Source organism: Juglans regia, chromosome 12 (genome assembly GCF_001411555.2).
Source record: "Juglans regia cultivar Chandler chromosome 12, Walnut 2.0, whole genome shotgun sequence".
NCBI lineage: Eukaryota > Viridiplantae > Streptophyta > Magnoliopsida > Fagales > Juglandaceae > Juglans > Juglans regia.
The window spans coordinates 27,860,552-27,874,873 of NC_049912.1; the positions used below are offsets into that span (position 1 = coordinate 27,860,552).

A 14,322-nucleotide genomic window follows, 5' to 3' on the forward strand; every position below is an offset into this window, starting at 1 on the left:
TAGTTTTAGAAAAAGTTATTTTACCTTTTAAGTTTTACTGCTCAATTTTTTTTTATTTGATAATTTTTTTTTAATTTAATAGTTAAGAAATTAATTTTAAATGTATTAATATATTTTTTTTAAATATTTAAATATATTAAAAAAATATAAAAAAAAAAAACTAACGATTATTAGAAGTGGTGTAGCATAGCTAAAAAGCACATTTATTTTATATTTAGCTAATCTATTGAAATATTATTGTTTGGATGTAGAAATTAGTTGATATAGTTTTAGATAAATTAAATAAAATATTATTTTTTAATATTATTATTATTTTAAAATTTTAAAAAATTAAATTATTTATTATATTTTATATAAAAAATTAAAACGATGAGATGATAAAATTGAGTTGATGTTAGTTACATTCCAGACCGTGCGGGTATCTCGGCAGAATTTACGGAGCGGATAAAAGTAGGTACCATAATAATAGTAAAGTTACTGGCTGACTGCACCAAATATTCACGTCGTAGTGATCCTTTTGCCCCAAAGCTACCCCCCAATGGTGCCATAGTACAAGTAGTAGGCGTGCCTTAGGTCTCGAAGGAACATCCTGCGAGTCCTTCCCATCTCTCTATCTTCCTCCAAGATTTAGAGAGACAGAGAGGAAATCATGTCTTTAACATGTGTGAAAATGTCGGAAGATGTGTGGTTAACATGTATGACGCATGCATTGTCCACAGAAACCGAAGAGATCATGGGGCTTCTTCTCGGTGATATTGAGGTTCAGTCTTTGTTTCCCATTTCCGATTTTTTTTTTTCTTTTTACGTTTTTGTTTTATCTTCAGCAAGACTTAAGATTGCTTGGTGGGTTTGGTGCTTGTACTTGGAGTGGAGCTTGAATAGTTGGAATATGTCGGATTTGGGCTGTTTCTATATGGTTTTTTGTAATTCTAGTCATTCATTATCTTCTCTCTGGGCTATCGTTGCACTGGGATTTAGATGCTTAGTACATGCTGCTTTTATGTATCTGCATGAAAAATGTGGTTTTGGAACTTTGGCCGTAATTAGAAATGATGTCCAGATTGAGAATTTAAAGTTGGCGCTTGCATAGAGTTGATTTTACTGTTCGTAAATGATCAGTGTTCTTGACTGGCAATGTGAATGACTATTTGTGTTTAAAGCTTTTGGTTGGTTGCTTTTTTACTTTGGCCAATTTTTTTTTATGGGTAAGAGATTTTTTTTATAGCTAAGAACCTATAAAAAAGAAATCTTGGCGAAAGCCTTTGAAGAACGTGGATCTTTGCTCCACAAACATCCATACATTGATGTTCCTATCTACGAGAACAAGCATCGCATATAATAGAAGGTGAGTACAGTTTGCCGTCAAATTTTATCTCATGAACTTACCAAGCTATATGGTAGCTAGATGAGAGGCATATAGTAGGTCTATATGAACATCATGAGCTGTTCCCTAATTAAACCAATTGTTGCTGATACTTTCTTGCTAGGTGGCTGAGTGTTTGGGTTGCTCTTCTATACTCATGAAATATGCATGATGTGGTTGCTCCAATTTTGAAGCACTTTGGATCTGTGATTGAATATTAGATAGGATACTCTGGTTCATATATGGGCTAGTCAAAATTTGAGATCCTGGATCTCAATCCCAACTCTATATTTAGATGCCAAATTCCCAGGTCTCATTGATAAAGAATCTGTTTTTGTACTTAAATGTTTCCTTTAAGATAATGGGTTAGGACCCTAAGATTTGTGTACACGTTGCAATCCATTGTGGTGCATTGATGGTGCCTCCCTGTGCTGCCAGACTCTGCTTGCCCTGCCAGCTCAATATCAAGATTATGGATATCAAGCTCTAGCAATAACCTGCCTCACATGTTAGGAGTTTTTTCTGGAAGACTTTGTTTTTGTGGGCCATTGCTTTAGATTTGAATGGTCTCAGCTTCCATGATTTCCTTGTAATTGTTTCTAGTTCTTAAATAGGTGTATTCACATGTATACTTCCAGTGTACCTGGGCTATGCCTATCTTCATATCAATGAAATAATTTATTACTTATAAAAAAAAAATAACCTGCCTCACGTGTTAGATTTGCTGTTGCATGGTTTGCCCCAAGTTTGGAGAAAACTTTAGTGGAACTTCTTCAATGCTTGGGCCTGTTGACTTGGATGGATCCCCAAATATTTCTAGATCTTGAAATATGCCACAGACTCTCACAAAACAGAAAAAAAAAAAAAACTATGCCAGATACAGGATTACTGTATGCATTACCATTAACCAAATCTTACTCTTGAATTTTGCATCTGGCACAATGTCTATGTTAAAATATGAGAAGTGTATGTTTTGGAGAAAGTCCGACACTTGGTTGATAAATCTGGGTGTTTGGAATTCTTACTTGGAGGGAACTGAGACTGTTATTTGTTAGAGATGTATTTCTCATACTATGGGTTTGTTAAGCTTTTTTTTTCTTTCCTTATTTTTATTTTTTTAGCTTTTATAGTTGCGATGATTTGAATTCTGATGTTGGGGATTTCAGTACTCTAAGGATGGGAGTGTAACTGCACTGATTTGGGGAGCATCACCTCAAACACGATCTGACCGCCGAAAGGACCGTGTGGAGACTAATCCTGAGCAGTTGGCTGCTGCATCAGCTCAGGCCGAGATATCCTTGATTCTTCTTTATAGTATTTGTTGTTTTCACTGGGGATATCGTTATCAATGAAAGTAGCTATTGCTTTTACCATGATCACAAGATTATGACCTTTAATTCATGATGTGCAACTTTTGGATATATATATATATATATATATATGTATATAAAACTTTTAGAAATAACATTGTATTTCACCAACTGAGCTCCGCTTCCATTTTTCAGTAATTCTTTTGCTAAATTAAATTTTCCTGGTTAATCAAACAAATATAATTTTCTAGAATGGATTTTTTTTAGAATATTGTTTCTGTTTATGCTAAGGGAATGGTGTTCATCTTTCATGTGATGTTGTGAAATTAACTTGAGAAAACAGAATGACCACGTTTACTGGAAGAATAACAAGAGTAATTGGGTGGTATCATTCTCATCCTCATATTACAGTTCTTCCTTCCCACGTTGGTATGCATTGACAATCTACTATTTTTCTTGGTTTATTTTCTGTTATATGTTCCAATATTGTTGTATTCGATGTGAATTTTTCACCTTTGAATCTCACTTTACTAATTGATATAGTGCTTTAGGCTTATCTGTCCTTTTAATATGTACATAAAGATGATCTTTTGGTTCCATATGCAATTATCATGAAAAGTGAAAGTGATAAAGGATGATATATATTCAAGGAAGGTTTGACTAAAAAAATGCTTTGAACTTTTTTCAGATGTGCGAACTCAGGCAATGTATCAACTTTTAGACTCTGGGTTTATCGGGCTGATATTTTCCTGTTTTAGTGAAGATGTACACAAGGTATGTGTTAAATGCAAGGGTATTCGGGAAGTAGCCTTGTAAATTTGCTCTTTTGCCATTCTTACTTGGGGTGATTTTAGGTTGGAAGAATCCAAGTAATTGCTTTCCAATCCTCAGATAGGAAGCAGAATCATGCGTCAAGACCTATATCTCTATCTGTGGTAAATAAAAGTTCAATTATAGATGTTGAATCATCTTTAAGTTCCTCAGAAGATGCATCTACAAGATCTGGCTCTGCAGTGATAGAGAGCTCTGAACAAGACTGTGGCGATTCAATAACTGCTGGAGCTAATAAGGTATACACACCTTTTAATCAAAGTGATTACATATTTCTTGATCTGGCCAGTGAAGCTTTAAACATGGCAGAAAGGAAAACCATAGGCGTTGCTTCATGCTTACATTGTTCTGTGTGGATGAGTATTTGGAGAAAAAAAGGGTTCTTGGTTAGAGTTTTAATCTTTATTTGTGACAGTTATATATCGTGTGGATTAGGCCTGCAACCCGAGCAACCCGGGCTGTGTTTGGACCTGACCCGGCCTGCTTTTCAGAACATCGCAATCCGATTCGACCCAACCATAGTTGGGTCGACCCGTTTCTTCTCAAAGTCTGAAGCAACCTGTCAATTTCGTAAAATTCATTTTTAGAAAGAGAATTATTACTTTTAAATTCAACTGCGTACATGGCCGAAGGGGCATGTGGATCGACCTTACTGGAGCATATTGGCAACACCACAATGAAAGTAGCCTCGGGATTTGCACTTCTGTAGCTTCATAAATTCTGCATGCAGGCTATAGTGGAGGTTAGGTTGGCTGAGGCGGTGAAGAATACAACTTCTTTGACTTCTACACCTCGTGCTGACGAATTACAGGCGTTCATTCAGTGACAGAAAATCCAATAAAAAAACCCACATGCAATCTTTCTTGTTATGGTGATTAGGGCGGGAGAGTAATCAAGATCCCGCAGTTATTTCACTGCAGTGAGCGATGAAAATGAAAAGACGTTTTCTTCGGCTGGCGTTGTGGATTTTAATGCAAAGGAAAGGAGAGTTTCGTTTGAGAATTTCTCGGCAAGTTGAGTTGTGATAGCGAGTTATTTTAATTTTCCAACATCTGTTTGGTTGTTGGGAAAATCAGGAAAAGGAAAAGAAATTGAATTCTTTCTTTGGTTGCGGTGTCGGGGCTTTGCTCCTGATTGGTGAGGTTTGGTTTTAGGGCTGTGCAGAAAAGAAGAAGAATAAGACGAAGAAGAATCGTGTGAAAGAAAATAAATAGTCGGATCGTTTTGACATTTAGCGGGTTCGACCTGCAAACTATTTCAAACCATGTTTTTCAGACGGGTTGGATCGGATCTATCGGGCGAATCGGGTTCTACGATTTTCTGCACAGCCCCTAGTGTGGATAATATCTAGTTCCTCAATTTCTGAAAAGTTGTTGTCTGTTAGTTTGAAGTTTAAAACTGAGTTTTATGCCCTTCTGCAGACACCTGATGGCCTACTTATCTAGTAAATTCCTAATGCTCAATCTATATGTTCAACTGTTTTTTTTAATCGATAAACAATAATTTTATTGATGAAAAAGGTAGGCATAGCCCAAGTACACAGGACATATACAAGCGCAACACCTAGGCATGATTAACAGCTGTTACAAGGAAGTTGTGAATATTCAACCCATCAAAATCTATTACAATTGACCTAAGCGTGCTTAATTGATGGATGGGAGAGCTGGGTTATTTTTTATTTTTCCTAAGAAGGCAAAAATGGGTTCCTAAACAAACAGGGATGCACATATCCACTTCGGGTAAGTTCCGAATAATGGTTGAGTTATGATTTCTTTGTGTGGTTTTTGTAGTATTGATATGAATCACAGTCTAATTTGGAATATTGATATGAATCACAGTCCATAGAAGAAAATTTTCATCTACACTGAAAGTTACTGTTCTCTTATGGTGATTTGAACCTTCTTTTAATGGATGACCATCCCTGTTCCCGTTCCCTTCTATCACCTATAAACAAAATTGGAACATAAATAATCTTTAAAAAATATGTTTTTGCAAGAGATTGCTTCTCATACCAACGTTGTCCACTTGCGTGCTAGTTGACTAGTGAACAAAAGGATCCCATCACATATTTGAGAAGTTTTAACTGCTTACCATATGAACTATTATATGGAAATAGCAAAGTTTGGAAATGTTTCCATTCCTTTCATGATCTTTGCCACCTAATTCAGTTACTGTCGTCCTATACCATGCAGTATTATTCGCTGTAAGAATGTTTTACTGTTTTGTACGATTTGGTTACTTTTAGCTCAAAAGTGATTTTACTCCATCGAGGAAAATGAAGGAAATATATTTTAAAATACATTTTTGATTAGACTGAATTCATTTACGTTGGGATTGACCAGATGATGGTCTTGGTTTGTTGTACTAGGGTGAAATTTGAGTGAGTGTGTGCAGAATGTATCTAGTTTTTGTGTTTTACGTGTAAGGATAATGGTTTTTGCAGTTGTCACTATATGCAAGATGCAATATATAATCATGTAGGATTGGATAGGTTGGTGGACAAAACAGTTTCTACAATTGCCATTGTATGAAATGTGTAATTATTTTTCATTGGCTAGGGTGGTGGAAGGTCTGCAGAGTTGGGGGTTTCCTTTGCTGATTCAGATGCCAAGTATATAGGGAGGGAAAGGATGGGAGGAAACTATCGTGCTGATAGTTCAGACAAAATCATTGTTGATATAGACCCCATGGATATGTCAGAAAGTATGCAAGAAGCAATGCACCGTTCAAATTTGGACATGAGGTATAAATGACTATGTACTTGATCACTTGGTATCTTTCTATTTTCTCATCAAGTACTGGTGTTTATATCTGCTATCATAAAGAATTACAATATTTGTCTATTTGGAAACTCATCCGTGTGATGTACAATATTTACCCATGTTAGATGAGAAGTTTGTTTTTTTTCCAATCATTATTATATTGTGCTACTTCTTCTTGCGTTGCTGGTGGTTTTCATATTTTTGAATCTGTTACAGCCACACTCTTCGCACCAAGTGAATAAACCATTGATGGCCCACATTAGCCTGGGTTGGAGGCCTGAATTTCCTTCTATGAAAAATAACTGGTTTAATGATGGGAATCAGGCATCCTAGTCCATTATCCCGTGGTTTAATGTATAGTTCAACTCCAGGTTTCTGCTGATTCATTCCCTTGAAATGCTTTTGGAAATTTAACTTATAATTATTAGGATATAAAACCAATTGAAGTTACCAACAGCTGCAATGGCAAATGGCACAAGAATTGTCGCTGTAAAAACAGTGTTTTGAATTTCCATAAAGTATTAAAGGGATAAGATACTAGCTGAATTTTAAATTTAACTTTTTTTTTTATAAGTAAAAGTATATTAATAAAGAATGGGCAAAGCCATGTTCAGTACAATGGATGCCCTAACTACGTAGGAGCAAAGGATACAAGGAAGTTATGGAAATCTTGACCATTAAAATTAATGGCTACAGCCCAAGTACAAAGAGTTCTAAAACAGAAAGCTTTTAGTTCCTCCATCGATCTCTCTTTGTCCTTGAATGTCCGTTCATTGCACTCCTGCCACACACACCACATGATGCAAATAGGAAGCATTTTCCAAACTGCCTTGATCTGTTGATTGCCTCTTAGATCTGTCCAACTAGCCAGCATCGCCACTACTGTCTCAGGCATGACCCAACCCAAGTCTAATCTACTAAATACCTCGTTCTATAACCCTCGAGCTACCTCACAGTGTTGTAGAAGATGATCTACAGATTTGCCCCCATTCCTACACATGCAACACCAATAGATACCATCAGGAATACATAAATAATATTGGTGATTTTAATTTACTGCATTACTGGAAAATGAAATGGTTGAAACACCAAAGATTTCAATGCTCTCAGGTAATGCTTTGACCAATGCTTTTTGCAATATCGATAAGTTCTAGCTTCCCATTATTTTATCATGAAAGTGTTTGTCCTGCTTGCCACTGGTCTTTCTTTGTTTCTGATGCTTTATTAATACTTTTTACTATCATGTACTCGTAAGGTTTCTACAAATGTCTCCTTGATAAGTTACAAATGTCTCCTTTTTAATGGATTATTCCTTGTAATCAGCAAAATTTGGATGCGCATCATCATCCATTGAGGGCAGTTGAGATGCAAAGTTGAACATGGAGGGGTCTTAATATTTTTGTTGTTTTTATTTTTTTAAGAATACTTTTGTTCTATTTTTTCTTTTTTTGGAGGTGGAGGGTGGGGGTTAAAGCAAGTGTATGTTCTATTGCAAATTGTGGATTGGTCTGTTCTGACACCCGTCTAACCTTCTTTCGCTTGTTTTATTGTACTCGAGTTTCATCATCTTTCTTACCTTGGAAAACGTGTGTTTTATTTCATAATCATTTGCTTGTTAGTCTAGTGTATCCAGTATAACTGGGGTTTGTAAAGGGCGCCTTAAATCCTGAATTACTTTTTTTTTTCTTTTGGCAGTGGTGCGGAGTATGCCAGGAAAGAAATTCCTCTTCATGTTTTGCCAACGTCATCCCTTATCAAGCTTGATTCACCTTTAATGTCATTTACGGACTTGCAACATGTGCTGTATGAAGAGGAGCGGGCTGCATATAACCAAGCCATATTGCAAAATATAAGGTGATCAAGTGATATGCTTCAACTTATTATCATGACCCGCAATTTCTTCATGTTTTTGCTAATCATTTGCCATGCGTTCAAATTTGCTTAATTTTTACGTAGGGGCGGGAAAGTTCATCCTCTTACTTTCATACATCACACCTCAACTTATCAGGCTTCCCTGTGCAAATTAATGGAATATTGGTCAGAATTAAATTCCCACCTCATTTGCTATTGTTAGTGCTTGGCTTTTGGTTGATACTCACTCTCTTTTGAGTTTGTTGCAGTTTAAGTCCTGCCGTAAATGCTCTCCAGGACCGCTTGAAGGAGAATGAAATTCGGGTACATAACAGAACTAAAATCGATGCTTTCTATAGAGAGTAAGGATGCTTTGTTGATCTCATGAAGTTTTTTAATTTCAAAGGAATTAGGATAACTGATATACAAAAAAAATAGGGGGAATTAGAATTGATATGAAATACTGTTTTGAGCTTGAAGCATTTGAAAGTTTCAATCTTCATCGCTATGTGAATCCTCTTTCAAGCAGTGATCCTTATTTATCCATTCTACCAAAACTAGTTCCCTTGCTTAGCTGACATATGGTCCGGGTATTTGCAAGTTGCACATATTTGATGACACAAAGCACGGTGGTTCCCATCCTTTTGGTGCTTCAGGGCACGAGGAATCATGTTAATATATCCTTCTGTTTACTTATTACCCTAGTATTATAGTTCCTATTTCAAGTCTGTTTACCGAAATACATGGCTTGCTTAAACAGTTAGAAATGCTCATCAACGAAGCCAAGAGGTTAGCGGCCGAGTGTATCAGAGGAGGTGATTCAAGTTTGGGATCATCTCGCCAAGTTCCAAGTCATGGCCTTCGAGGAAATGCTGTGTATGGTCACACCAACTCGTATAGTTCAGCCGAACCGGTTAGCATGATGACTGTTGCTAGTCCTGGTAGCCAGAGGCGGAAAGGGTCTCGGTGAAATTCCAAAAACACGGAGTCTTCTCAATGCTGCATGTTGTATTGGAGTGTTTAATTTTATGTTATGAACTTCAAAGCAGATGTACGAGATTTGCAAAACTGAATAGTTTATGGAATGTGGCCCTTTTCTTTTCTTTTTTCCTGTTGAGCATTCAGGATTCAAAATGCACTTTGAAAAGTAGGATGCTGAATGGGGGAAAGCTTTCTGTGATGTTTGCACGTATAGTTTAGTGTGAAGTTGAAGCAGACACAGTTAAGTGAAATGATTTGTCTAGTATAGGTGTGTAAATCTAATTGTGTACTCATTTTTTTTTTAAATTAGTAAATTTAAAATTCACATAAAAAGAAAATTTAATTTTTAATAATAAATTTTACTTTTTTTTCAAGACTTGTGCCCTAAGAAAACATTTAGCATTACTCTTCTTGTGGAATTTTAAAATCTTGGTATTTATCAACTCTTGAATTTATTATTTTGAGAAGAGTAAGGAGTCGTTTTGACTGAGAAATATTCTCAATCTATTTCATTTTATTATTATAATTTTTTTAAATTTATACATAAAATATAATAAATAATTTAATTTTTTTAATCTTAAAATAATAATAATATTAAAAAATAGTATTCGAATAATATTTTATTTAATTTTCATATAAAATCATTTTATCTCATTATTCAAATAACTCTTAAAATTACTCATCAGTTACTGTTTACTTACACCACACACTTGACGTGGCACTTTTTTTTTTTTTTGTTCCACACACCAAGGCTGAGCTGGCTTATTTTTGTTTTTGTTTTTATTTTTTTGAAATAATTAATCACTATTCCTTTTCTATTCTCTCGAGGAACTTCAGACTTAATCCCCCTCCTTTTCTATTCCTTGCCTTTTTGGATTTGTTTTTGTTTTAATATCTTCCAGTCTTCTTCCTTTTGCTTAACACATGTCTCTCTCTCTTCCATATCCCTTTATCTCTCCCTCTCTAGAGCCTGTCTATTTGTTTTAGAAGATAGCAAGATTTTTATTTATTTTGCTTCAAGTCCGATCGAGTTCTCTCCCTCTTCTATCTTAAAAGTATACAAACCTGTTCTTTGATAGCTTTTCCATACTTTTTTCGAAGAAACGAAATATACATCTTTCATCAGTCATCAAGAATAGCAAGAAGGATTTCAAAAAAAAAAAAAAAAAGAACAACAGGAAGAGCAGAAAGAAATAAAGACCCAGTTGTCAATAGCTGAACTTACTTTAGTATAAAGTCGAATTGAGCAAAGGAAAGCTTCTATTTGGAAAAGAAAGTTTACACCTTTCGGAAAGTAATCCATATGCAGAAGCCTAAAAACAGAGGAGAGCCCCAAAACACAGAGAAGCTTCTTTTCTTTTCAATGCCATTGAATTGAGATTTATTATGCACAGAGGCTCACAAATGGTAAAGCGTGCTCATTTCTCTGTTCCCATTGCTTCATTTTAAGTAAAAAGCTCTAAGCGTGATAAAGATGAAAACTTTATGCTAATAGTTTCAGTGGTGTTCTTTTCTGGGTAAGGCCTGAACCAATCGATTCTTCCACGTCTTTTCTAAGCAATGAAAACTTGGGGCTCTTTTTCTCTCTTGAGTGACTGAACTCCGATTTTGAGAGGGAGAGAGGGATTCTTCATAGAGAGGGGGGAGAGGGGTTCGCAGAGGGAGGGAGAAGAAGATGGATTAGGCAAGGAAGGGAGAGAGAGATTATTAGACCGTTTTTAAGAAACCGGTTTGCCACATCACTAGTGTGTGGTGTTGGTGAATAAACCGGCCTAAGAGTAGAATTACTCTTGAATCAAACGCGCGTTTTACGTTTCATTCAGCCCAGCACTCGTACAGATCTCTGCTCACGCTCTCTTCTTCTTCCTCCGTCTTGCATTTACTCACTCATTCCCCTGTGTCTCTTTCCGCGAGACAATCTGCACATACTCTCTTGATCTTCGAAAGTGCTCCCAACACAGAGTATCGTTTTCACCCCACTTCCTCGAGTAATTTTAGAGCTAACATGGCCGTCTTCGCAAACTTTAAAGGAGTACCAAACATGACAATTTCACAAGTGGAATTTCAATTCACCAAACTAACAAACATGAAAAATACATGAAAATTAGAATCTAACCCACAAATTTAATAATTTACTCACCTATTTTGGCATTCATTCTCTATGATTTCAGGTACTTATTCAAAATTCAATTTCATGCTTCATAAAAAGAAAAACAAAAGAAAAAGTTCATTAAAATCTTGATCAGTCCGAGTAGATAAAAAATGAACAAAATGAGAAACGCAGATTACAACCAATATGGAGAACAATGCGGCATTACAGTCGTGAAGGAAATGCTTAGAACTTAGCATGACAACCCATTATTATATATATATATATATATGTTGTAAGGAAAAATCTAAACGTAGTCAAATTGGTGCACCCCTTGCGCACCCCTGATGACATGTAAGGGGATTTAATGAAACGGTGCGGATTGGATTATTGTGCCCAGGAGACGAAATTACAGACTTGTTGAAACGGTGTGTTGAAGCTCTCATTCCCGAAATTCCTCCCTCGTTGAAGTTGAAGTTGAAGTTGTCCTTTCCGTAGTTCCCCCCTCACCCTCAGTTCATCCGCGAACGGAGACGCCAGAAAGCAGTTCTCACTAAATCTGCTTTCCTCCATCCCGTGACGGAAAGCAAACCCACTCCATCTGCTCTCCTCTCTCTCTCTCTCTCTCTCCTCTGTGTGTGATTCTGCAATAAATTTAGGTTGATTAGGATGTTCGGGTATGAGGATGGTTATGAATCTGCTCTCCTCCCTCTTGTGTTGTAATAAATAAATGATATGGAAATGAGAGATGGTTGTTGCGATGGGTAAACAGATTGCACATAAGATGTATGATGAAATGAGAAAGAGAGTCACAAAATTCTCATAGCCACGAGATAGAAAGATGATTTCAACCATCCAGGACAAAAAAATGTCGAGCCTAGTTAGTTGACTAGGCTTCTAAGCTCAAACATCACTAAGAAAATATGTGAAATATAATTTTACTCACCCTTGTAATTATAATGACGGATTTAAATTTATTCAAACATACTTCGTGATTAAATTTATTAAAAAAAAGTTATTCCCTAAGCCTTGAGCAAGTGTTAGATAATAAGTAATGCAATTAATTGTTTTGTATTAACTTCTAGTTTCATTGCTGGTGCTTCTATCATTTTCATGAATATGATTTCGTAAACAAGTGGTTGAAAGATGCAAAAGATCTTGTAGATGAGCCTCCTTTGTAACTGGACCTCTCTCTCTCTCATGCATAATGAATGGTATAAATTTTTTATAGCTGCCAGTATGTCTTACTAATTTGTTATAGCTGCCAGTATGTCTTCCTCAAACAATTTAAGTCTTTCAGCACCAATTCACATGGTAACTTCAATGGCCAGTGCACCTGCTGAAGTTGATTCAGATGATCCAAGTCATGCATCTGCTTGGTTTCGGGAAGCTAATAACTTTCGGTGAAAGTGAGACCTCAGGGAATCACATGGCAAGGGACCACAAAAGAGAAAAAGTCAGAGATGGTTATCGGGGATGTTACACAAGATATTGTCAAATGCCTCGTTTTGATGGCTACGAAACCCGAATCCGAGGTGCCCAGACGTGCTGGTGGCGAGAGAGTCGTGCCCAGACATGCCAGTGGCAGAGACGTGCCGGTGCGGAGCCGTGCCGATGGCGGAGATGAGAAGGGGCTGGGTATCGTTCTTGCCTTCTTGGTTCGTGCACTGAGCGGGAAAGACGAAGTGCAGCCTCTAGAATCCTTAATTAGCTTCTCTTCAAATTTACGAAATTACCCCGCCAGTCAGCAGGATTGGTGTTGTAAATGCAGCCTACTTTTTGGACAAGGAAATTTTGTCTCTGATTGACAAAGCTATTATTTTATATATGCTTTAATCACGTTAATTAATTACTTTGCCCACCCCAATAGCTCCGCACCCATCTTATCCCACTGCAGGAAAACTAAATTAATAAAAAAAAAATTAACCCTTTTGGCTCAGAGTACTCATGTTTATCTTCGTAAAAAACAAAGTATTTTAAAATAAATGTTTAATTGCAATAAAAACAGAAAAAAAAATCAACTTAAATGAGAAAAAAGAGGTCAATATATAATTAACATGGAATTAATTAATACAAATATGGTTGGTTACCTAGTATAAACTTTAATTAGTGATTTTAATGACAAGTATTAATATTTAAGACATTTCAACTCGACTTAATTGTAGATTTATTTCATTAAATTGTAATCGGGGGTGATTATTCATTAATTGTAGATTTATTTATTTATAACATTATTGTAGATTTATTTTTAAGAATATATAATATTTAGTATCTTATTCAAAACAAAGAAGGAATGGTACGGTACATGACTGTTTACAGACACAGCAATTTTTCTCTTTTCAGAAAACACGAAGCATGCATCATTCTATATCTTGAAAAATAAAACAAAAACAAATGCAACACACGCACACAAAGGAGATTGGGAGCGACAAATTGAGTTGGTCGTGGTTCATGCATGGAATTAAACGATTCACGAGGCGAATCAGTTAGATCAGCTCAGTTCTCTTTTTTCTTTCTTTACAGTTTGCCGCGGCCATCCTTTACCATTCTCCAAGAGAATGGAAGCCAGATTTTCCTCATTTCTTCCTTTGGACAAGGGGAGAGAGAGAGAGAGAGAGGAATAGCAGCCAGTAGTAGTAGTAGTGGGAGAAGGAAATAAGAAAAGAAAAAGATGGTCAAATGAAACCTCAAAGACAGCTTGCTACTCCATCATAATAGAATTCACATTATAGTGCTTCAGAAACAAAGAATGAAAGAGAGCCAAGTGCTTTAATTTGCTATATATATTGAAGTTTGAACAGCTAGTTGGTGGCGATCGAGCTTCCAATTGAGGTTTGAATATTCTTGACTTGAGAGTGCTTGTTTGTGTCTGTATATGTTGAACGAGAAGAGTAGGGTGTTTTTCTATTCCATTCCCAGCCACCTGTTCATATTCTTTGCATTTAATTTATATTGGATGTTTATTTGCTTTTACATATTTTTCTCCAGTCTGATGTATCTGGGGATCAAGATATATACTCCGAGAGGATGGTGGGAAATAGCGATCCTTCCATCGTTTCCTGGGATAAATTAAGAAACTCCAGTACGTACTAGAGGATTTGGTTCAATTTTTTTTTGCCTTCATTACATGCAATG

The 14,322-nt window shown here is 36.1% G+C and overlaps 1 protein-coding gene across 2 annotated transcripts; it reads left to right on the plus strand.

Moving 5' to 3' along the window:
* Nucleotides 1–452: 452 nt before the first annotated feature.
* Nucleotides 453–9,360, plus strand: LOC108993235 (lys-63-specific deubiquitinase BRCC36-like). 2 transcript variants are annotated; one of them, XM_018968078.2, is made up of 10 exons: nucleotides 453–760; nucleotides 2,530–2,655; nucleotides 3,015–3,102; nucleotides 3,362–3,447; nucleotides 3,528–3,743; nucleotides 6,063–6,247; nucleotides 7,962–8,120; nucleotides 8,223–8,303; nucleotides 8,387–8,479; nucleotides 8,878–8,980. In XM_018968078.2, the coding sequence occupies exons 1-10, from the start codon at nucleotides 650–652 to the stop codon at nucleotides 8,879–8,881; spliced, it is 1,149 nt and encodes a 382-aa protein (XP_018823623.2). In that variant the 5' UTR covers nucleotides 453–649; the 3' UTR covers nucleotides 8,882–8,980. The 2 variants fall into 2 exon arrangements, with proteins under 2 accessions (XP_018823623.2, XP_018823621.2); XM_018968076.2 differs by having other exon boundaries at nucleotides 454–760; nucleotides 8,387–8,441; nucleotides 8,878–9,360.
* Nucleotides 9,361–14,322: the final 4,962 nt, after the last annotated feature.

Excerpts from the sequence above, each read along its gene's own strand:
- LOC108993235 (XM_018968076.2), top strand. The coding sequence starts at position 650 with ATGTCTTTAACATGTGTGAAAATGTCGGAAGATGTGTGGTTAACATGT. Across the intron at positions 8,304-8,386 it reads TGCAAATTAATGGAATATTG|TTTAAGTCCTGCCGTAAATG; the intron begins GTCAGAATTAAA and ends AGTTTGTTGCAG. Across the intron at positions 8,442-8,877 it reads TGAAGGAGAATGAAATTCGG|TTAGAAATGCTCATCAACGA; the intron begins GTACATAACAGA and ends TTGCTTAAACAG.